The sequence below is a fragment of the Carassius carassius genome, chromosome 1 (assembly GCF_963082965.1).
Source record: "Carassius carassius chromosome 1, fCarCar2.1, whole genome shotgun sequence".
NCBI classification, from domain to species: domain Eukaryota; kingdom Metazoa; phylum Chordata; class Actinopteri; order Cypriniformes; family Cyprinidae; genus Carassius; species Carassius carassius.
The window spans coordinates 22,132,878-22,158,906 of record NC_081755.1 but is presented as its reverse complement, the minus strand read 5'-3'; the positions used below and the strand labels follow the sequence as shown (position 1 = coordinate 22,158,906).

General features: G+C 36.6%; 1 protein-coding gene across 1 annotated transcript in view; it reads right to left on the bottom strand.

The window, feature by feature from the left end:
• Positions 1-25,803, bottom strand: part of LOC132141753 (transmembrane protein 104-like) — a 51,443-nt gene extending 25,640 nt beyond the window's left edge. Inside the window, exons 1-8 of the mRNA XM_059551419.1 lie at positions 25,507-25,803; positions 25,120-25,208; positions 22,982-23,103; positions 20,464-20,545; positions 19,665-19,761; positions 19,486-19,566; positions 15,076-15,175; positions 14,572-14,668 (exon numbers count right to left, since the gene is read on the bottom strand). Of these exons, the coding sequence (XP_059407402.1) occupies positions 14,572-14,668; positions 15,076-15,175; positions 19,486-19,566; positions 19,665-19,761; positions 20,464-20,545; positions 22,982-23,103; positions 25,120-25,164 (624 nt within the window). The 5' untranslated portion in view covers positions 25,165-25,208; positions 25,507-25,803. The remainder of the gene's footprint in view (positions 1-14,571; positions 14,669-15,075; positions 15,176-19,485; positions 19,567-19,664; positions 19,762-20,463; positions 20,546-22,981; positions 23,104-25,119; positions 25,209-25,506) is intronic.
• Between the last annotated feature and the right edge of the window lie 226 nt (positions 25,804-26,029).

The window sequence follows — 26,029 nt, the reverse complement described above, 5'->3', positions numbered from 1 at the left end:
AATTGCACAGAAACTGCCAATAACACATGTTAGCTTCTATTTAAAGTGTGTAGTGAGCAAAACCAGTATGTTTTTCTTCCCGATTACTCCTCTAACTGAAGATGTACCAAGTGTGGATGGCTCTAGTGGACATTTGTGTCTCTGGGAATCTCACAGATTGTAAGATTATAACTCAATTGATAGCGACATGCAAAACAGGGATTATATTTCCAATCCCCACAGTGTCAAGATCCCAGTGGCATTTGTCTCCACTGCTAATCTTTGTTAGACATTCTAGACAGGATCAACAAATAGAAAGCAGATACACTGCTACACACCACCTAAAAGAACAGACAGACTAGAGAATAATGTTTAACTTACACTCAAAACCATAAGCATTCTGAAACAAACTTAATTAACAACAATACATGCATAGAAGAATGTACAGGAGAACATTTAACTACAACACTCCTTTTATGCTACATTATCTGAACATCGCACAAACCTCAAACTTTAGAGTCTTGTAGTTGACCTTGGATTGAAAGCCATCAGTGTGAAACAGGCTAATAAAACACACATTAGGCAGAATAAACCTGCTACGAAGCCAGCGTAAAAACTGGGAAACAAATAATGACTCTGTAATTGAGCTTTTTTTCAGCTCATTGTATCTGTCAGGCGGCGTCATTAACCTGCAAAATGAGATGCAATAAGTCATCACAATTAACAGCTCAATTAATGAATAAATGGACCAAAACAAATGCATTGAAGAAAGCAAACTGAAAATTTAGTGGAACCACAGTTTGACCCATCCTTCAACAAGAAAAGTGATTATTAAATGTTTTGGTTTGGGGTAGGTATATTGGCACAAATTGAATACTGGATTTAAACATAACACTTTAAATTCATGATACACAACAGAAATAATTGATACAAACTCTCCAGGATGTGCAATGAAACAAGCCTAAAGCTTTTAAAAGTCACTCATGGCATGATCATAAACCAATATCTTACATGAACTCAAGCACAAATGGAAACTTTCAGGCATCAGAACTGTTGTGCAGGAGTAAATCACACTCATCATAAGATGCTCAGATCCCATAAGGGGACGATGGTTCAGGTTCTGGCTCATTCAGTCTCTGCCCAATCATTTCTGATGATCCAATAAGGTATCTGTGCAAATGTTATATAAAAAGCAGCAAATATGCTCAGAACTCCAGGGAAACTGAAAGCCGTCAAGAGAGATCTTTCTGCATATCGATATTCACAATCACAGAAAGCACAAATATTCATTTGTCCCAGTAGGTTTCCAAATTCAGACAGAAAGTGTCCTAAAATCATTAGAGTATATGTTAATCTTTGGAGAGGTCATAGGTTTTGTCTGCTTGAATATTACAGTGGGAAAGGCCAAAAGACCACCGACTGATTTTTATTTTATTGGTCTCAATCTATGATAACATTTTCCAAAAATACCCTTTCTTCACTTACAAAGCATATTAAATACAATAAAACAGATTTGTTGGGCAATTTCCTTCTCATTTTGCTTACTAACAGACATGAAGCTTGTGTATTACACAAGTAACTAAACTTACATCTTTACGTTTTAACCGCAGCACAAACAATCAAGTTTAATTGTTTGGCAAGCTCAAAACTAAGACTAATACATACCAATTAGCTTCGCAACTCAAGAGCCAGGTTCAAGAAAAATCTTGTAAATATGATTAATAAGTGTGTTGGAATGGGTGTAACCCTCCTCACTCTCATTCATATCACACAATCAGTTTTTCTAACGGTCACCAAGCCAATAAATCACTATGGAAGAGCTTGTCAGGCGGTGTTCATTAAGGCTGGACAGTTGCATTACTCTACCATTCATGGGTCAACAGCTCTCTCCCAAAGGCCTTTCGTAAAAAAATTATGTCTATATATTTTTTAAAAGAAACCATTCGTCCATTAAGAGACATTTACAGCATGATTACTCTGGCAACTGTGGTGTAAATCAAAGCCGAAACCTTTCTAAATCAGCGGGAGCCACTGAAGAGCAGGTCTAATTCTCATGACTTTGTAATACTGTGTCAAGTTCACCAAAGTTCACTTAGTTCTCTTCTAACCATGGAGCTTTCTGTTTTGACCAATTCAACGAATGCTTAATAGAGTCAAATCTTTTTCTCGCCAAGATCAGGGCTGACATGACTTTTACACCAGTTTTGCAAATGCTGCTTTTTAATATACAACCTGCTAGAAATCCAATCGTGCATCATCTATGATTAACCACATTACAGACAGAAAGAAAAAGAAAAAGAAAAGAAATCACAAAGGGAAAGGGAAAAACTAAAAAGGACAAAAAAGAGAAATTATCAATAAAAGAGAAAAGGAAATAATAAAATTAAGGGTAAAGGAAAGAAAAAAAACAGGGTTAAGTTTGCTTGATTTGGATTAAAGAAAGTCTGATGAAAAGACATGCACAAACTACAAATAAATAGTAGCAAATGATTATCATACATGCATATTATATATCAAAATGAGTCTAAAAATCAACTTTGTTGATAGAAGGTATGGCAAACCTGTACCTAAAAATAATATATACTTTTTAAAAACATGAAACAGTTTTTGTAGTCAGTATTTTATATTATTTCATTTTCATGTAATTTTCTTAAAAAAAAAAAAAAAATCACATTCAGACCTTCCCTGCTTTAAAGCAGTCAGGGGACTTAATTATATTTTTCAAAGAAAATGGCAAGTCATGGCTTGAAACTGTGACTGAAATACTAAAAGAGAATCTCCACCAAATAACACAAAATCTAGTCAATGATCCATACCGATATGATCCTCCATTTCTTTCATGAGGTAAGTACAAACCCGATTCCAGAAAAGTTGGGACACTGTACAAATTGTGAATAAAAACAGAATGCAATGATGTGGAAGTTTCACATTTCAATATTTTATTCAAAATACAGCATAGATGACATATCAAATGTTTAAACTGAGAAAATATATAATTTTAAGGAGAAAATAAGTTGATTTTAAATTAGATGGCATCAACATCTCAAAAAAGTTGGGACAAGGCCATGTTTACCACTGTGTGGGATCAACTCTTCTTTTTATAACCGTCTGCAAACGTCTGGGGACTGAGGAGACAAGTTGCTCAAGTTTAGCAATAGGAATGTTGTCCCATTCTTGTCTAATACAGGCTTCTAGTTGCTCAACTGTCTTAGGTCTTCTTTGTCGCATCTTCCTCTTTATGATGCACCAAATGTTTTCTATGGGTGAAAGACCTGGACTGCAGGCTGGCCATTTCAGTACCTGGATCCTTCTTCAGGGTTTCTGCAGGGTTTAACCAGTCAAATTTAAGACTTTTTAGACCTTTTTATGACTATTAGGACTTGAATTTATGACCTACACGAATTACGATAAATAACTTCAGTCATTAAAATTCCTTTCAAAAGTCTTTTTTTATTATTGACTTTCATTGAAATTATTTAAAGAGTTATTCTATTATTTCTTAAGATTAAGAAACTGAAGCCTTCACCTTCTTTTTCTTGAGTATCAATAACACAGGAACACTTAATTATTTTATGGCATTACTTTCCAAAATAACAAGTGTTATTGGTGTTTGGTCACAGTATTCAACACACACACACACACACACAGGGCCGTAGCTGGGGTTTGCGGGGCACCGCTAAAGGTTGTACCAGTGGGCCCTGTTTGAAACTGTTTAATTTGTATGTTCGTTCATTTTTATTTATTTTTGCTATTTACACAATGTTTAAGTTTTTTTTTTCAGTTTTGTAGGTGTCCAGGTACAGAAACCAAATAATTAAATGTAAAATAGCACTGGATAGTCTTCAATGTAAAAATTAAATATACAATCTGTGGCGAGTGGGGCAGGGCCAAGGGACGTGGGAACAAGGAGTGAGGCCGGCAATGATTGGGCAAATCAGTGACACCTGCGGCCCACTCGCCACACAATCAAACCAAAATTTATTCAGACACCCTGAACATTTCTCACATTATTACAGTTTATTTGCTACTGCTTCTAAAATGGTTATAAAATATGACAAGAATTTAGTTTTTAACTAAAGACAAGAATTTAACTTTTTGACAAGAATTTAGAGACAAGAACTCTGTCAGAACAAATTCGTCTTGATAATGTTATAACTTTGATAGATTGTACGTAATGGATTACAATCAACCAAAACTTCAGACAACTGTTATCATGACAATATTTCAATATTTCAATCTATTTCAACAACTATCAATGTTTTGTTGACCAATTACTGTGCAATAATTAATTTTGTTCAGACTGTGGTGTGAAAAGGTTGCATTAGCAATTCAGAAAAAAAAAACACACATAAGCAATGCATGGTGCTTTATAAGGTGCTGAATAATTTATGGTCTCAATTTTATATATAGATAGATAAAACATTTATATCTATCTATTTCACTAGTAATTCACTGTATGAAGATTCTTTGGGTATAATATGTCACAGTTTGCTTAAACTCACTTAAATAAATGTATTAGTGTCCTGTACCTACTAGTAAAATATGTATATCAAAAATTATATCTGGAGTCTGGATAATTTTTGGTATGACTGTGCATAAATTATTGTTAAAACTACAAAGTAATGCAGTCAAGAGCAGTGAGTGATTTTTAACACTATAGCAGCTAGTAGCTAAATTAGGTGCGGTCACTTTAAGACACAATGAATGCATCTTTTTCCTCAACTGTTTACTTTCACTTAAGAAATAACTGGCAAATAACTGAAAAAAAAAAATTGAGCATACTTTCCAAGGCGGGTATTTTGACATATTTTGTATGTATTTGTCGGCACAAGAGCAAAAAGAAGCAAATTCGGTGTACAAGCGTTTTAAGACGCCTTTCTTTGCATGAGCCCTGAACACCGTGGTACTGAATTGGGCTCTTTCACATCCTTTTGTTTGTTCAAAACTGCGATTAGTATTTGTTCGTTCATGTGCAGTAGGGACTGTCCGTGATACGCGGCTCTCACTCCGCACCGAACACAGCGCGCGAGTAACCAGCTACTCAGTTCAGCTTTTCCGCGTCACGTGTTTGGATGCTTGATACCGATTGTTAGCGACGGGCTTGTGCCAGCTACTAAACGCACCGTCTTCGAGCCATAGATCGTTAAAGGTACATTTTCCCATTGTGATAGCCAGGATGATTTCAATTAAGCTAAGCAGTGACTCAGTATGATACAGTATGTTCGGAGTTCGCGCGGGTTTCTGTGAAAGTCCTGCTGACAAGTCTGTATGCTGCCGCATGGACCTTGTAGTTCTGGAACGCTGTGATACCAGTGTGATACCACCCAGATTCCTCATACAGAACTACAACAGGCGAAACAAATGAATGCCATTGCCGCTGCGAGTGCATTTTGATGGAAGAACAAATTAATGGACTAGCGTATCAATTTAGGACGTAAATGTTTTTTATGACCTTGTATGGATAATCCGGACGTTTTTATGACTTTTTATGGCCTTAAATTCTTATTGTTAAATTTATGACTTTTTATGGCCCAGCGGAAACCCTGTTCTTCTACTATGATGTTGTAATAGATGCAGTATGTGGTCTGGCATTATCATGTTGGAAAATGCAAGGTCTTCCCTGAAAGAGACGACGTCTGGATGCAAGCATATGTTGTTCTAGAAATCTTGGATATACCTTTCAGCATTGATGGTGCCTTTCCAGATGTGTAAGCTGCCCAAGACACACGCACTCATGCAACCCCATACCATCAGAGATGCAGGCTTCTGAACTGAGCGCTGATGACAACTTGGGTTGTCCTTGTCCTCTTTAGTCCGGATGACGTTTCAGTTTTCCAAAAAGAACTTCAAATTTTGATTCGTCTGACCACAGAACAGTTTTCCACTTTGCCACAGTCTATTTTAAATGAGCCTTGGTCCAGAGAAAATGCCTGCGCTTCTGGATCACATTTAGATATGGCTTCTTTTTTGACCTATAGAGTTTTAGCCAGCAATGGCAAATGGCACGGTGGATTGTGTTCACCGACAATGTTTTCTGGAAGTATTCCTGAGCCCATGTTGTGATTTCCATTACAGTAGCATTCCTGTATGTGATGCAGTGCAGTCTAAGGGCCTGAAGATCACGGCATCCAGTATGGTCTTCCGGCCTTAACCCTTACGTACAGAGATTGTTCCAGATTCTCTGAGTCTTTGGATGATATTATGCACTGTAGATGATGATAACTCTGCCCATCTTGACTTCTGAGAGACACTGCCACTCTGAGAGGCTCTTTTTATACCCAATCAGGTAGCCAATTGACCTAATAAGTTTGGTCCAAATTGGTCCTCCAGCGGTTCCTTATATGTACATTTAACTTTTCCAGCCTCTTATTGCTGCCTGTCCCAACTTTTTTGGAATGTGTAGCTCTCATGAAATCCAAAATGAGCCAATATTTGGCATGACATTTCAAAATGTCTCACTTTCAACATTTGATATGTTATCTATATTCTATTGTGAATAAAATATAAGTTTGAGATTTGTAAATTATTCCATTCCTTTTTTACTCACAATTTGTACAGTGTCCCAACTTTTTTGGAATCGGGTTTGTAGTTCTAAAGTAAATCTGAAGTAAACCTCCAAATTCACTGCCATAATCTCAAACCTTGTACTGCAAATATATTTGTAAATCTAAAATGCTCCTAAACAACAGTCCAAACCCCTTTCAGGCAGCAAACATTAGGAATGAAGGTCAAACAAGTAGCTTGTTCGGGGTGACATACGCAAGGATGTTTTAATAATGAGACTTCGGCTTGAGCTTGTGGATTTCATTTCATGGAAATCACGTACAGCCTCGTCCCGACACCCTCCGAGGAAGACCATTACATCATTCTGCGATGTCCTTGGACCAGATAACCAGCTTTTCCAACCCTAGAACAATATTGTACCCAGCAGGAAACTCCCGGTGAACATGCAAGCTGTTCAATGGACTAAAGTAAAGCTTGCAGAAATTGACTTATGGGAAATTAAAAGTAATTATAATTAGGGGCTAAAACAGAATAAGACCTGAATGAACACTGGTGGTTGGGGGGTTACTTACAGGTCCAAGTCTATGATATTCCGGTCTCTTCAGCGTAAATCCATGGGATCTTTCCCACAGCTAACACTGCTAATAAAATGACACACACTAAAACATGGAGCAACAGCTGTGGGATCCTAAACTGCATTTGGGACCAGAGCTGTCGCTGTGAAATCAACTACCGCAATGTTTACAGCACTGTGACAGATCATCCTTGCATATCCTGCAGTAGATACAAAGAGCCGTCAAATGTGCTTCAGACGTGGTATATTATCATCTTAACCCAAGGCTGAGATTGTTTTATCTGCATTTACTTCCCCTGTCACATCTTTTTTTTTTCCCCGCTTGGCAAGAATCATCAGTGTGACTGTGGGTCAGCCAGTGTTTGCACTGGCACGATGGTCCCACTGTGGATTAGAGAGAGGACTCTTCCCCTGATGGGCCACTGCTCAAGCTCCTCGTCCTGCTGTGCTAATATCCACTAAACCATCTGCGTTGTCTTATTCCTGCAGTGCCATCTACACTCAGCACATTCTCAAAGAAAGCTGCGAAATCAAAATATATTGCTGTCAACTCTCAAATTTTGCTGTAAAAGTAACCATCATTGTTTAAAACAGTTTGTCATTGTTCTTTGTATCTAAACTTGTTTGAAAGCACCAAGTTGGAGAAAGTTTAAATGGTAGTAATGAGTATAGTGGAAAATTTGAATATTTAAGCGAATCATTCTAAAAAGTTCAAGAAAATGAAGGTTTACAAATGCTTTGCAAAACAATATGTACTGTAAATTTCACTGTATTGCATTAGACCAGTGTTCCTTGTCCGGAGAGACAAAAATGTTTGGCCCGAGCTAATTTCAAATAATGTGGCATGAAAATTAAAACGCAGCATCAGAACGCAACAATAACTTGTGTCTACACCAGACGCTAGAGGCGCGGTGTGACAACTAAATACAGTAGAACTTATTATAATCAGTAATGCTGTCTAGACTGGATGCCCTGCAGCGCGACAAATATCCGACAGTAAACTGCTGACTCGTTCTATTTATTAAAAGTTTAAATGATTTGCAATGCTTTGTCACGTCCAGTGTAGATACGATGTGACAGAAAAAACATGGAGTGTGGAGAAAAGAAAAGTGGACACTGAAAATAATGTATTCAAATGTGAATGGACTGAAGAGTTTTGAGTGAGTGAGTACACAGATTTAACGCAAGTTTTCTTTAGACTAATTTATTTTCAAGATCTGAGGTAAATATCCATTGTTGCTTTCACTATGACTATAAAGATCACGCAAAATAATAATAAAACTCACATTAGACACTTTTAACATTGAATAAAGCACATAATCATTACCTGAGATTATCAAGGTCATATTTTGTACGTTGTTCCTGCTGCGACGTCGCAGAGCATAAAGAACATTTCTAAAATATAATTATTATAAGAATAGTTTTTGTGAGCTTGAGTGTATTTATTTCTGTGATGCAAAGCTGAATTTTCAGCATCATTACTCCAGTCTTCAGTGTCACAGGATCCTTCAGAAATCATTCTGATTATATGCTGATTTGATGCTCAAGAAACATTTCTCATTATCATCACCTGTTGTGCCATTTTAAATTTTTTGTGGAAACCATGCTAAATTTGTTTCAGGTTTCACTGATCAATAGAAAGTATGACAGAACACCCCGACTAAAGTTGTGGACTTAAGGGAAAAATAAAATGTGACAAAATTACAATTTAAGGTCGCTTGACTGTGTCTTTGTTCATGCCACAAGAATCTAAACAACCATCATATGACTTTATAAGAGTCGTAGCTCACTGTATGAGAAAATGACTGTTTGGTACAAAGGTTCCTGCCATCAAGATAGTTAAGGAAATGAGCTCATTTAACAAGGACCCATAGAATAAAGGTTATCATGTACAACCATTAATCCTGCTTCCCCTTCAGAATAATTACCAGCCCAATGAGAAAAAGGAGGACACTTTCTTGTCCTTGATATAATTTACAGCCTCACTCCACATTATCCCTTCCATATATATAAGCAGATCCACGGAAGGCTCTCAATACTTTTCCTAAAAATTAATCAATGATGTCTTGGTCTTGAACTTGTGCTTGTTTGACAAAGTTCCGGTCAAAAGATGAGTGTTAGTGCCTAATGGTCAGATGCCATTAAAGCCAGAACAGATCCTCTGGTTCTTTAAAAAGCTTTTTAAACTGGACACTGAAATGAATCAACAGCAGATGAAGTCTCAGTCTACTGATCTTCTTAACAGCTTGCAGTGAACAACAGATAAAATGGCAGTTTTACACAGTGTGGACCTTTACTAATGATCAAAGCTGCTACTTGCCAGGCTGACAGGCCTGTCTGACTTTACTCTAGACTCTGCCTTAGCCATACCTGTTTCAGACAAGCCAAATAGATCTACTGAAGTCTTTCACAACTGACAAAATTGCTTGATTAAGGGTAAAATACATATACACATACATATATATATAATTTTGCTTTGAAATTCCATTTTTTGTCCTTGTCCCGCAGCCCTGATATTTTCAGAGGTTTTTGTGTCATCCGTCTTGGACTTTAAAAATATAGCATTGCTCAGGGACAGCTGTTGAGCCAGAGCTCAAAAATAGCTCTTTGTTTGCTGTGCCACCAGAACAGCAAGTGCTGGAAGTTTTTTTTTTTTTTTTAATGATGGGATCAAATAGTGACCGCATTGATCTGCTCAACACTTAAAACTGTGTAGAAATGAGAAGAGAACGAAATTATTTAAGCACATGCTGTTACACACACACACTGTCCATTATGAAAACTAATGTGCAATGAGTCATAAATAACATGAAGTGTAAATATGATCATAGATGTAATACATCACTGCCTTGGGTCCCATTGCGTTGCGAAAATATTTATACTACGTACCCTGACATGCCTACAAATATAAATTAAGTTTTAATTATACTAGTAAATTTACTTGGATTCATATTTGAATATAAAATGTTTATTATATAGGGCTGTGTAACTTACTTTTATTCACATTTTAATATTAAACTAGGGGTGTAACGATTCACTTTTTCTCGATGCATCGATTACAAATCCTGACTCTTCATATGCATCGATCGTGAATTGCCGATCTCAGACAGTAATCGATTTAAAACGCTAAGAATCGAATGAATAGCGATTCAATGCTTTCAAAATATATACACATTAAATTACTACAATCATGAATTAATTGAGACTTTGAACAGTGTTCGTGCCTTGCATCTATTGCTCCACTGTTACCACCCGAGACTGCCACAGGATTGCGCTCGCGCTCCGTTCATCTCTGACGCAGCTGACGTGCGATCTTTAGGACTCGTGGCCAGTAATACTAAAGTGAAGTAGCTTTACTTTTCTGAAGTTTAATTGCTCTCTGTATACCGACGTCGTTACCTGAGCAGTCGAATGCTGTATTTATTGCATGGACGGAGCAGAAATGTAAGTGTCTAGATCATACGCACAGTTCCATTGAATGATAAATGTGTTTTAATAATGCTGATGAACCGAATGTAAAAGAAAATGTTAAAATAATCACAGCATTAACAATGACCTTGAAATAAGAGCGCAAGGTTTATCTGATAATCAGATGCATGAAAGTAGTGTTCGTTGTTTTAGCAAACAGACATCGAGCGCGTTTTCTCTCAGAATCATCATTCGCTGATGGAGAGGAGAAGTTAAATAGCTACTGTAGCATTTTATTTTGTGAAAATGAGATGAAGTTTTCACACTGAAAGAGAACTGATCTCGCTCTCATAGACGTGCCAGGCTTTATCTGCGGCTAAACTGAATAAAAGCAGAATGAACTGATGAAAAAAAAATTAAATAATACAATTAATGAATGGTGCAGTGCTCACTGACATTTCATTTATTACAGTACAGAAACTATAAAGTATATTTTCTACCTTATTCTGTGCAGAAAATTGAAATAATTCTAATTAAATGTAGTATATAAAACAATCATAAAATTGCCAGTAGGAAAAAAATATCGATTACAAAATATCGATTATTGTCGAGCAGTGTATTTGATTTCTTACAGCAAATTAAAAGTAATAAAAAAATTTATAAAAAATTCCTTATAAAGATAAATAAAAATTATAATAATTATGATAATATATAGGCTACATACATAAAATGATTGTATTTGACATTTCTGTCACTTCTGAAATGACGGCTACACCCCTGGTGTGACAAAATGTTGGCTTATACATAATACTCAAAGTTCTCAAAGTTTTTTTTTTTTTTTTTTAATCTTGGCTTACATACATTTTTACAAATGCCACGTCATGCCATAGCATCATTAAACTAGCATCTAACAATGAACAAAAGTTAGTTTTTTTTTAACCTATAGTTCTCTAATCATAAAGGCTGCTGCAATTTGCCCCCCTGACTAAGCATTTAAATAATTTAGGGGAAGCATTTAAATAATCCTGTGACTGCACTTAAAGAATGCAGAATCGAATCGTTATAATCGAATCGAATCTTTCTTGAATCGAATTGAAAACCTATGAATCATGAATCGAAGCGAAGCCTACCCAAAGATTCACAGCCCTATAATAAACTATTAAAATTCAAATAAAAGTATATAAATGTCATTTCAGAGAAAAATACATAAAACATCTTTCTCTTCCATATCAGAGAAAAAAAAGCCCACAGATTTCACCTGATCAGACACATTTTTAGTTTTATACTTCTGCAAATTTAGAATTTTCTAGTTCTAATATATCTATAATTTTCTCAAATCTAAATAATTTATGCATAAAGATATTTTATGCTACTTTATACAATACTATACAATATAAACAATGCCCACATCTGTTCCCGAAAGTATTACATTTGAATTAAAATTACATTCTTGTTCTGTGGAACACTAAATATTTTGAAGAATGTCAAAATGATAGAGGTTTGGAATGACATGAGGGCGAGTAAGTTAAACATTGTGGCTTTTAAAAGCATGACTTTAACCAAGAAACTGTCCAATTTTATGGCACCAATCACAGCTGGTTCCATTACCAAATTGATTATACACGTCAGAGCACCACTACTTAAAAAAAAGAAAAGAAAAAACAAAAGAAAAGACACCTAGTCATCCATCCTGACCCATCAACTACTATATATGTCAGAATAAAGATCAGGAAGCTTTACACAATGTATGGTTGTGTTGTTTTGGGTGTGAGCAGCCGTTAAGCAGTACAAAGCAGAACAGCAGCTATAAAGGCCTTTGCCGACATATGCAGGATCTTTAGTCCAGAACACTCCATTGATAGAAAATCTTTGGCCGCATTCCCCTAAAAGACAGACATCCATAACATCCCTCTTTGTGTGTCACAGATAGAGAAAGAACAGTGTCACGGTCTGCCGCCCACTCAGGGATTATAGTGAAGCAAGGTGTTATGTGAAGGCATAATATCCCTCTTAATCTTCCCTTTTTTCTTTCCTAAAGCTTATGCCATGAGGCTGCACTAATGTGTCAAACATCAATCCCGCCGGCCACGAGGGGATACAACTGACCATCACTTGAAAATATTCCCAGGCAGACCACGTACGGCTTCAAGTCAAAGTCAAGATGCACCAAAAAGCAGAAAAAACAAACGCATCTGCATCTCACTCTTTCTTAAAGGCAGGTTTTAAGAGTACGATCATTTAGGAATATATTCAAGACATGTTACAAGGGCATATGGGCACGATTCAACAATCTGGAATATTTGCTAGAAACATCATGCTTCAGTGGATGACCAAAAATTGATTGCATTTATGAAGATTTAAAATATAATAACAGGTGGAACTGTTAGAGCTTCTCATTTTCTCACATCATGGCACCTGGAATAGATTTGCGCTACGTCTCCTTAATAGGACGGGGAATAGATTTGCATGATCAGCACTAATCCAGAATGCAAGGCCAGATAAATAACAAGGACTCTGTTAGACTAACTTGCTTTGATTTGAAAGAAATATATAGAGTGTCAGTGAGGAACTGCTAATTAACGAAACAATTAAAAAGCAATCAAAGTGTTGAACTAACTCAGGCCAGCTCATGTAAATGACGAGAATGAAAACAAAGTTAGTGCAAAGATGGGGGATTTATATAAATGTCAGTCATTTGCATGCAAATGTGACCTGACATTTTTGTGGCCAAGTTAAAGTACCAATGCATGTTAAATTTAGCTGATGGGGCAAATTTGATGGCACAGTCTTAAAGGGTGAATCTCACAAAAAAAAACCATGCCTCATATTTCTTCAAAATAAAAAATAAAATAAAAAGTCTCAAAATTAAGAAACATTAATTTGCACCAAAATAATTTTTAAAAAAATCGTATTTTTAGGACAATTATTAAGATTTGTTTTCATGTTCATTCCAAAAAAAGGACATTTTGCCCGAAAAATCTCAATACTGTAATGCAGAACATGTTTTTTCACATTAATCTCACATAGTGATGAAGACCTTCCTTTTTAGACACAATTTATTTATTTATTTTTAATTAGAATAAACTAAATTCTGTACACTTAAATATATTAACAACAGTACATTAACATTTTAATAATGCATTTAACACTTAAAGAATGCACTGTTTTTTAACATTACAATTATAAGAATACCTTTTTTTAACAAGAATTGCCAAAGCGCTTGGTTAAACATCCTGTGGCACAGATTTACCTAGTCTGATAAAGCTCATAAATTTGGCGGCTCAGATATTTGGGCCCTATGGTCATTCCACAGACTCAAAATTGGTCAATTTTCCTCTCTCACAACAACAGAGACAGTTGGAGGCTAAGGTGAGAGGAACAGAACGGCCCCAGTGTCACTCAGCTCATAAACCGGCCGGATTAATCTTTCATGAATTTGAATCTTTTCAAAAAAAAAATGATGGTTTATTTAAGGGCATGTCCAGAAGGAAAATGAATGATGGCCTTCTAGTCAAACGGTTCAGAGTTTGGGAACGGAAGATGTGGGTTCTGTCTTCTAGCATCCTAAATGTCTGCGTACAGAAATGATCTAATAAACTAAATTCAATTACAGCTGACACACAACATACATGATGTCACGGCATGTGACCTCGTCTTAAAACTCAACACGAGATGACAAACAGAGCAAGCACATATTCTAAAATCAGAATAATTTCCTGTGGTTAACACGCAGTAAGAGGCTTATCCATGTGATTAGATAAAAAAAAAGCTGAAACAATGCTTTATAATGGCAGACGGGACAGCCACTTCCCCCATTTCTAGAGATGAAGGAGGGTGGAGCAGAGCGGGATGAATCAGCACATCAATCACTAAAGCTGAGGAGGAAATCACACCGGCGTCTTGCGCTGTAGCTCTACGTGAATTTCAAGGGCACTCAAGAGCCTCCTGATACGCGTGAGGCAAGGAGTCCACAGAGATTACGCAGAAGTATTAAGTGTCTCGTTTGTCTTTCTTACCTTCAGCCGGTGTGAGTCCAGCACCCTGCCGAGACAGAAGTGCTGCCAGCGAGGTGCGTGTGTGTTTGTAACGGGTGCTGCTGCACTCACCAGAAACACTCTGTAGGCATCTTTGCGTCTTACAGGGCCCCAGCACGAATCGGTGTCGTTGTATTTCACTCTCCCAGCACTGCACGAGTGATTCCCACTGCGAGAAGGCAAACAATTAGACACTTCCAACCTCTGAAAATTCATTTCAGGCGATAAGTATTTTCAGGTAACAACACAGTATTAAGAATCAAGGGCATGTAAACTTTGTGAAATATCTTTTTAAGGTCAGTACTAAAAAGCAATAACATGCATCTTGTATGAGTGCATTTTGCAGTTTCTCAAAAATGCATCTTGCTGTGAACAGACATTTAAACATTTCTTATCAATTCAAACATCAACTTATATGTGAAAACGTCTGTCATAGGAAATTTGTTGACTTTTTATGACTGATCAATTTTCTTGATCTGCAAGTAACATGAAATAAGTCAGGTTTTAAACGGTGGGACTAATGTTTCATTCAGTAATGTCTAGAACAATAGCAAGATGGGATTCTCCTGAACTCACCATGTGACTTCCATCAGTGATACAGGTACAGCAGCGGCATAAATGGCCAGGTCTCCGTACAGGTACACGATGATGCAGATGTAGAACATGTTGATGCCAACTGCAGAAAGAAGCAGGATCTGTCATTCTGAAGATTCATGGCTTTACATAAAACATCACGTCAGATACAAACAGGTGGAGATGTTGACTGAACAAGAAGATGTGTGGCATCATTCCTTAGAAGATTCCTCTGATGTTCCTCCCAACACTCTATACTCACTAAACGCATGTATAAATCATCCTAATTAAAGAAACAAGCACTTCATTACAAAATTCCCCCTGCTCTTCTCTTCATTAACCCCACACTCCTCTTCACCTGTTCCTCCATCCATCCATCCATCCATCAATCAATCAGTCCCAGCCAGTTGGAGATGAGATGGAGAGCATTCAAGAGGAAACACATGGGCTTACCATACACACATTCATCATCAAGGATCTCAAACGGTTCAACCGACCAATAAGCTCATTAATTACTCAGAAGTCGACTAGAGCTAACAGACTATTAAAACTCTATTTAAATAAAGAAAAAATGAAGATATTCTCTTTTACAAGCTTAACTGAGTCATCTTTTCTTCCACATAAAAAAGCAGCAAATGTTGCTGTCAGTTCCAGTTCATTTTACGAAGACGAGTGGCAAAAACCTGGCAGAAAACATGGGAAATTATGAACACCAATACAGACAAAGTGCTTATTTTACATTTTTAACAAAATTTATAAAAGAGAAAAAGTGAGTGTTACTGAGGTTACTGTATTCTTTTTGAACAATTTCTCTTAATTAAAATCCAAAACACTTGCTTCATTACGCATTTGTAAATGTAATAAATTTAGATACGCTAGTAATTATTTTCATTTCATGGCTGACAGCTGATGAACGGCATATAGAACATATAACAATTCTAGAATACATTTAAAAACAAACACACAAAAAAATCTACCGTTTTTAAAAAGTAAAATTGGGTAAAGAATAATTTAAGTGAAGCGATCTAAATATTAAAACAGAAAAAAAGTGAGCACGAAAAAAAAATGTGTGATTTTGTCTTCTAATCACTCTGAAAAGTAATCGACTTCTCAATGAGCTGAACGATTTCAATCACAATCATACATGTAAAATAAACGGAGAAAGACCAGTTATGCACCAAAGTTTAACACTTATAGCTAGGGCTCTGAAAAAATCCCCATCATGAGCCAAAAGTAACAGTTTTAGCAAGCGCACCAAAAAACTAAATCAATCATGAACTAATCCATCTCCTCCAACCTGTCAGTGGGAAGGTTACTGTGAACATCCCTGATAAACCAGCCGTCTGATGATGAAACGAGGGAAAGCCAGGCTTCCCGTTGGTCATTTCAGACCAAAGCGAATTCATATTCCACTTTAACCTTAAACTGCAAACAAATAGTCGCCGATTGTGTTAAAAACCACCTCCCACCTGCCTGGACAATCTGAAAAGTCCATTCACAAACATTAAAGCCTCAAACTTCAGTTGATTTTGGCACAGAAAAGTCTGTGATTTCTTCCTGCTGAATGGCAGCTCATGGATTGGACTAGCATTAAAAAAACAGCATGTCCTAAGACATGAGGGCAAATGAGTATTATATTTAACAAGGTCAGTAATAAAGTACACTATACTATATACTAATTTTCTTCACAGCGAGTTACGCTTCAATTGAATACATTTGTAATCAGTCTGCTATGCTGCTCGGGTAGTCATTCGTTTCTCCCAAGTGTACCTCCAAGGTGTGCACTTCACTCCATCCCACAATGGGAAAGGTCAGAGCAAAGCGAGCACATCACGCTTCACAGAATAAAGAAGAGGCGACAGGGTGTGTGTGTGTGTGACGTCCAAGCTGAGGAAACACTAAGCTCTGAAGCTACAAGAGTGTGTTTGTGTTCATCAAAAGTGAGTGCGTGTTGGAGGGTGTAACGAGTGCTCCACCTAGCGGCTTCAGTGTGCGTTCACATGCTGAGGACTTGTGGAACCAGGGTCAGAAATTAACCTTTCCATTACAGTGCAATATTTGTACTGGGGTATTTCTTTATTAAATTAATCTGGATACTATTAGCAATAAAATTCTCTCAACGTGCATCGATCATCAAGTTTATATACACAAACTGCTTAATGCTGCTTAAAGATGGCACATTTATACGACAACAGCATTATGCTGTATAACGTAAATAGCTTAAATAAAGCTAAATGAATTTGTTTTGTTTTTATATTACAAAGAAGTGTATTATTGTTGTTTATTGCTCTTGTAATAAAGCATCTAATAATGCTTCTTAATTTTGATGAACAGAATACAAAAAATAAAAAGTTTTAAGTGGGGAAAACAGCTCTTCGTAGTCCGTAACTCATACGTAAGTTGAAGGGATAGTTCTGTCATTAATTTCTCACCCTCATGTCGTTCCAAACCCTTAAGACCTTCATTCATCCTCTGAACACAAATGAAGATATTTTTGATGAAATCCGCTCTACTTTATTCTCTTTTTTTTAATGTATTATAGAAGTATCAGATCGGGACTCGGTATCGGCAGATACTGAAAATTAAATGACTCTGACTCGAGGGCAAAAAAACCTGATCGGGACATCCCTAATTTTCACGGTATGATAATCTTCTCAGAAAATATCACGGTTATACAGTTTCACTGTATACGGTATTAAACAAATAAATTACATAATAGTACAATCGTAATTTCTGTCAATTTTGGATTTTTATTTTAACGGGTTGTAGTGAAGAGTTTTGAGTGTCAGAATGTATTTGTTTTTGACAGTGGTTTCCTCAAATAAAATGATGAAATGATTATTAATTGTTCTCTCAGTGAGGCTCTCAGTGTTTGTGTTCACATCCTCAGACAGTGAGACAGCAGGCAATGTTAAACCTGGCACTTTAAGCCACGCCGGCGCATACTTGAGAATGTAGTACACGACACAATATTATATATTTACTATATATACTATATATTTATATAGCAGTGCTTTTGTCATTATTTTACAGCTTTGTTATTGATTTATTCATCAATCCATCAAATTGCACGTTTATGAGACATCTGCATTGTAGCTAGCTAATGTAAATTCTTTGTCATGACTGGATTCTGGGATTCACTACGCATCACAGAAATCATAATGCTTTAACCTTAAGTTATAAATGGGACATAGCTGTATCTGCACGGGGGGATGATATTCTGAATAAGTAAACATGTTGGATGCATTTCCTCGTTTTGCAGCCGCTTTCCAACCACAGTTTTTGCAAACTGTGTCTACCCTCGAGGACAAATAAGCATTCATCTGTTCTATATAAAAAGTACTCCCATACTAGTGCCAGTTTGTACTCATATTTTGACGTGGGATAGAGATAAGGGCCTCTGTCTCTGCTGTTGTCTCCGCTGTACGTGTGGGAGGAGCAAGAGAACAATTAAGTGGAAAGGTGTTGCCTAAGCGCAGGTGAGATTCTGTGTCTGTTATTTTCTCCCAATACCGTAGATAAGCAAATGTACACTGTATGATAATCGTAGATGTTTATATCATGGTATATCGTCATACCGGTATATCGTTACAACCCTAGTCAGAAAGCTACTAAATTTCATCAAAAGTATTATAATTTGGGTTCAGAAGATGAACGAAGGTCTTTCGGGTTTGGAACAACGTGTTTTTTGGAACAAAACAAATGTGTAAAACGTGAGCAGGTCTAAATATGTCGTAATTTATTCATTTTCACATCTGACATTAAATCGCAACAGTTGTAATAGATACAATTTAATTGTGTAAAGGCATTTTTTCCCCCTTGTCTTGAATTTGGGGGAACTTGTGAATTTTGGTGGCATCTTCTTTGCCCCCTGGTTAAATTTCCGACCCTGTATAGAAAAGAGCAGCAAACCATTTCTGATGTCCACTTTTCTTTGATGGTTTGGAAAAGATGCCAAAAGCAATGCTGCTGAGATATTACAAGGCTGCTCTGGGCACTGCTGAGTCAGCCTTTGCGTAGCGCTGCTTGTGGAATAATGCTTAGGAGGGCAAGAAACCTGAAAAAAGGAATCTGTATAAATGACACTTCGATCTGTGGTTCAAGGTGAACACGTCTTCTTCATATTCATCATAAGATTCTCATTACCTGGGTTCTCCGTCTGTAAGCAAGCCTCACCTTTCCTTACATTAAAGTAGATAACAGATCTAGAGTGAGGTAATTACAACCAAAAGTAATTGAACTAGTTCTAATTACACCACATTAGCAGCCAATAACCTTGTTCACCGTGACTGAACTTTTCAGCAAAACTTGACCTTCGGAAGCCATCTTTTAAGGCCTGTTTAATAGCCATATTAAGCTAAATGTCTTAACTGAAGATTACATTGTGGCACATAATGATGCAGGAACTCTTACCTTTATTAAAAAACATGGAGGCCATTTGTCCCATCTCGACTCTCTCGACAATGTCAAAGTGGTCTATATTCGCAGCACGCTCTGTTATATCAGATGACAAAACCAGCAGTGAGCTTAAGATTTCGAGATTGCGAATCATTATATTGACAAAGACACAAAACAACGCAAACAGCACTTACGGACAGAGAGAATGGGCCGCGTCTCGACAGGTTCGTAACGTCCCCGGATAACATCATCATCATCTGAATAGTCCGAGCTGGAGCCGCTGTCATTAACCTTAAAATGGTTGTGACAAAAATAATGGTTCGTTTAATTATTAAACAAACATGCTCCTAACCAAAAACCACTCGTCCCCATTGACTTTCATTGTATTGTACTTTCATTTAGCCTTACTTCTTTTGTGCGTTAATAATATACAGGTTTGGAAAGTAAAGGATAATATCTGTATTTTTGGTGAAGTTCTATACGACTGACAGAGGACGTTTTACTGCCTCAGTTCACTCAGCTAAAAAGCTGTGTGCACAATATAATGTGCCAAACAAAAACAAAGTAGCAATTTGTCATGCTAAACTGCAAAATTGGTCATGGCATGCTTATTCAGCATGAGCATAATATATGCACAACACATGCTGTTGCAGACAATAGATGATCTATTAGATATAAATAAATATCATTTTCAAAGTTGTATAGGCCAATTTAATGCTTGCCAGAGAGGTTTTCTATATTCTGTTTGTATTGGTGAAAAGGTCTAGAATCACACTGAGCATTGGCCTCGTTCTGAGTCTGCTTTAACACATAATAGCGCTCTTCTAGTGCTTCTGCCCTAAATGGCCCGGTTTCATTCACTGATAGGTCGTTCAAAGCTTCATCGACTTTCTGGCTTGATTACCTGCAGTGGGACGTGCAACATTTCCAAGATCAGTGTAATTTTCATAGGGAATGACCTGAGACTGGCATTAAACCGATGCAGTTACTAACCTCTTCCTGTTCTCTCCTCTTCCAGCGAAGCTGGGCATTGGCAGCGGCCATGGCTTCAATCACAAATGTGGTGGTCATGAAACTGAGAGAAGACAGAAGAGTTAAATACAAGAATAAAACAAGAACAGGGCAAAACAAAATGCAGAAAGAAGCCACTGGCTGGTATCAAAAAGAAAATCCTGAAAGACAACATAAAAAAATGTTAATCATGATTATTTTAAAGACCAAACAAAAAAAAAAAAATTTTCTTGCACTAAATGCAATAGGTTTCCCCATCTGAAATTATGTATGTTGTGGTCAATAGGAAAACAACAACAACATAACCAATAATATCTAAAGAAATTCAAACAGAAAATTAATTGATACATATTTTTATGCAATATAATACACAAACACACATACTTTTAATGATATCATTCAGTTCTAGTGCAAAAAAAAATGCAACTGTATGTCATAAATACATATTACGTCCATCTCCTCCTATTAGGGATGTTCATTTTCACACACGCTAACCGACCGTTACGAATTTTGACCGATTAATACAATCAGTTAAATGGTTTAAAAATTTAATTATTTTCAATAATTTATAATAATATTTAAAAGGGTTTGCAGCATTGTTACAATAGGCTATGCTAAGCAGTTTTTTTTTTTAAATTACGGTGCGTAGCCTATTATTAAGTCGCATTTTATTATTTAATTCAGAAATGGGCCTAATGCCGATGCCAAATGTTTACAAACATTATAATAAACACTGCAAACATAGCTATGCTATTTTAGTTACCCTTGCTCCACAGCAGATCTTTACAATTAACAGTAGCCCATTTAAAAAAAGAACAAAAATAAAAAAAAATTGCATATAAGAAGCTATAGCAACATAAACGACAAGCCAAAACAAATTCATTAGGCTAAAACGAAACTGAAACCAATGTTGGGTCTCTCATTCGACACTAAATCAAATATTTCTGTATTCGCGATGTATTTGAATGCCAAATTGTTATTTATTATAGCCTACTTCACTCGTGTTCCAATATCCAGGTAAAACGAAATGTTTTGCATTACATCATGGCAGTAGAGTGATAACACAGCACAGATTTTATAACATATTTAAACTGAGCTGTGTGTTTTTACCCATATGTTTGACTGACTGCATTTTATTATGATAATGAAAAGGCTGCATTGCCATATTAGCAAAGCTTAACTGTGAGCATGCATGCAGCGCCAGCACTTGATTTTTTTCCCCCTTCTAACAGTGGACGCAACTTCTCCTATTAGTCATTTGTGTACTGTACATTCACAATAAAAACAAATCTTTGTGCGTAAAATAAGCCTAACAAAAACAGGATACCGCTTTCTGCAACTGTTTCCTTCCACGCAGCACAAAAATGAATTCATTTTTTGTTCATTTTCATTAATTTATTAATGTAAAACTATATTTCTCATATAGGCCTATTTATTCGCTATATAGAGCCTAGCTTTATTATGTTGTTCTCCACTCGCAGAAGAGCTGCAGGTGCGTGATGTTATGTGAAGACCATGTGAATCCTCATCTTCTGTTGTTTGTTGCATATGTAAAATTGATCCCAGGGAAACAAATGTTAGTATTTTTAATGGGTCACAGACACTTATCCCTTCTAATTTAATTCAATTGTAACTTAAAATAATATTGTCGGTTAACAGTTAATAATTGGTTAACGAGCTTCAGGTGTCGATTAGGAAAAATAACCGAAATGAACATCCCTACCTCCTATAACCTGTACTTAAAGACCAATGTTGTCTGGTCTCTTTCATTGATATACAGCTCCATCCTGTTTCATCTAAACACTCATAACTCTCTCCTGGGCTCCGTTAGTGACTCAGACAGCTGGCAGAGGTGATAAATGTGCTTTGATGGCCACAGCACCAGCAGCAGCGGTAACAGGGTTGAGGAGTCAGCTGAAGATGAGCGAGTGACAGAGAGAAGCAGCATGGCTGTGCTCTCACACTGCACACAAGAGGACGTAGAGAATCAGACTTCACAAATTCATGCCCTAACTAACTGCAAAGCACTACAAGGAATAGTGATGGAAATCTAATACGCACAGGCCGACATGTGAAACCCCAAAATAATCAAGCCTAGCAGCAAGGTGTGCACTTAAGACTCGCAATAAGAAAACGGCAAAAGAAAAACGACCCAAGTGGTTTCTGAAAACAAAAGCTGCTAAATTTTTTCTCAAGAGCTTTACTTTCTGACCCTTTTTTGCGATGACTTTTAGAGTATATTTAAACTTTGGTGCACATGAAACAAGTTTCTGAAATATAAATGCGACATGGACCAAATGTGCTGTTTTGACTTAGTTACACATTTTACAAGCTGGTAAAGCAGCATTATTTGAAAACAAATGTGAATGCATTTAGACCAGCACACAAGATGTATGTCATAAAAGCTGTTCAATCAAATTGTGGCTGTCTAAGATAGAAAAAGCGAGGAACAAAGGGAGTGTGATGGATAATAAAAAAAGAGCCTAGAGGGAGATCATACCTCATAAAAGCCAAAAATGTGATGAGGGAGACGCTGACAACCCATCCAGCTGCTGCAAAGGCCTTGGGCATGGTCAGGGCACCAGTGCCAACGATCAGATTGAACATGTACACCAGGCCAACCTACATGAACACAAAACAAACACGTCTATAGCAGATTCAGAAGATTTCAGAGATCGCAGATGCATAGAAAATTAATTACAAGAGACACTCAAGTTTTCACACACATCATCTGTCTATGTTTTCTGTTCTACTTTCTTGCAAAGAGGATGAGTTTGGGATGCATCACCATCGTGCAATTCAATAAGCTGATGTATGTGATAACTCATTTGAAATGCACTGCATTTTCTCCCACTTGAGTGCACAAGTCACATATTAATCATCTATGTAGACTACTGTAAATTAGCCATGAGCTCAACCAACAAAATTCACCGATTCCATTAGAAGCTGATGAGCACTTCCCTTATTGATCATCTTAAAAAAAAAATACTTCCCATTAACCAACGCGAGATAATACATACTGTACACTCATGCTGACACACTATGTATCTTACTGTAAACTTGATTTATTTCCTCTTATTTCAAAGAATTATTATACTCAAGTCAACTCTTTCCTAAGAGTTTTCAAATAAAGGCCAGTGCAATATATATATATTTTTTTTTTTTTGTAGTTGGGAACAATACAATTAATCTGCATTACATTTACGTTTACGTTTATTCATTTAGCAGACGCTTTTATCCAAAGCGACTTACAGATGAGGACAGTGGAAGCAATCAAAAACAATAAAAAGAGCAATGATATATAAGTGCTATAAGAAGTCTCAGTTAGGTTAACTCAGTACACGAAGCAAGGGCTTTTAAATAATATAATAAAAACAAAACAAATAGAATACAAAAAATAGAGCAAGCTAATGTTAGAGATCTTATATATATATATATATATATATATATATATACATACACACACACATAATTGCATAATAAATGAAAAGAAAATAGAATACAAAAAGATTAGAAAGGTGGTTAGATTTTTTTAAAGAATAGAATTAGAATAGTGAGTGTTAGAGGATCAAATAAAGATGGAAGAGATGTGTTTTAAGCCAATTCTTGAAGATGGCTAAGGACTCAGCTGTCCGGATTGAGTTGGGGAGGTCATTCCACCAGGAGGAAACATTTAATTTAAAAGTCCGTAAAAGTGACTTTGTGTTTCTTTGGGATGGCACAATCAAGCGACGTTCACTTGCATTACAGATTACAGATCTTATACTGTCTACAAAAATTAAATGCAGGTCCTAAATCCAGTTTAGTTTAATTTAATTTTTATTAATATTCTGACTTTCTCAGAATTTCTAAATTTATATTTTGCAATTTGGTTTTTATTTCAGCCATGGAATAATTTTTTATTTTGCTTTTTGTTCTTGCAATTGCAAGCTTATATTTTGCAAATTCTGATTTTTTTTTCCTTGCAATTCTGAGTTTATATCTCACATTGTCTCAGAATTATGAGACAAAAAGACAGAATTATAAGGTATAAACTCGTTTAATCGTCTTCCACAGTTTTCACACTTCGACTGTTAGTTTTACTTTATAAAAAATATCTTTAGTGCTGTTAAATATAACACATTTAACACAATTAATCTATTAAAATGTAAAATAGGAAAGGAGTTCAACTAAACCACTAGACTACATACCAACAACACACAAGTCTGGATCATGTGCTGGTTTCTGCTGATTTAAAGCACGCAAGCATGTTTCTTCTGTTTCCTAAGCTTTCATTTCCTCTTTAAATGAGTAACACAAAGTGAGTGGTTCGAATCACATGACTTACATTGACAAGGAGTTTGGGTGCCTTTTATATGACAACTGTTAGCTTTCATTATCTGGCTATCAAAGCCTAAGAAAGGGTGGAAACAGATCTACATTTCAGTAGTGTCAGGCAGTGCACTTAAAACTGACACGGTCTTAAGTCTTGAACTATTTTATGAACGCAGGTAGGAATGCATGGCATGACAACCTGACCTGATAGTTCACAGTACCATGATACTGTCACAAGACAAAGAGCGGAGTGTACAGAAGAGTTCAACTGACCAGTGTGTTTATGTAAAGTAGGTCAATCAATATCTACTTAACGTTACTTACAAATGGTGAGTAAGGCTCCCCTGTTTCTGTAATGCCTCCAGCCATCTCGAAGAGAAAAACACCACTCTTAAACCCGAAAGATTACCACCCTGAAGAAAGAAACGACTGTTTTAATATTTAATACACTGCAATATTACCAAAGGGACTTGAGTGACGTTAGGCCAGAGTAACATGACTAGTGTCAACCGTTGTTTATGATTTATTTAACGTTATATTCACTCGGTGGTCACAGAATATGGCAGATTTAAAATGTATGTAACGTTTACTGCGTTTCTTAATCAGTTCAACTGCTTTGCGATGTTTTGTGTGACTGTTTCATCGCGGTGATATCATTTTTCAGAGAGAAAACTTTTTAAAATCAGTCATATCGCTAAAGTAAAGGCTCACCTGTCACCGTGTGGGGCGACTTTAGTTGTCAAGTGTGAGGTTTGTATAACGTTAACGTCAGTTAGAAATGATTGAGACTGTTTTCTTGTGACGTCCTCAGGTCAGCGACGCGGCTCGCGAGCGAATGCGACGTAATAACAAAGCGGAGCACATCGTGCCCTCCTCCTCATTGTGTCATTAGCGGATAATTAAGACAGGCTGCAGAAGTTCTTCTGTTTGGGAAACCATAGCCATTAAACATAAACAGCACACGGAACGTCAGGAGGAAGCGTGTTCCTTCGAAAGGGGGTGGGCGTAGCAGATAGGAAGTGTTTGCTGATTGGTTGGTTGGAAGTAGTGACGTTTTATGAAAAGACGCTTTGTGACGCTCGTAAAGATTTTACTTTTTTACAGAAACGACTTTAATCAGAAATGTAAAATATCTTATCAGTGCATTCTGATCAATGAGATTTTACATTTGTCTCATGCTCATCAAGGCTGCATTATTGAATCAAAAATTAATATTGATTATTGTAAAACCTAA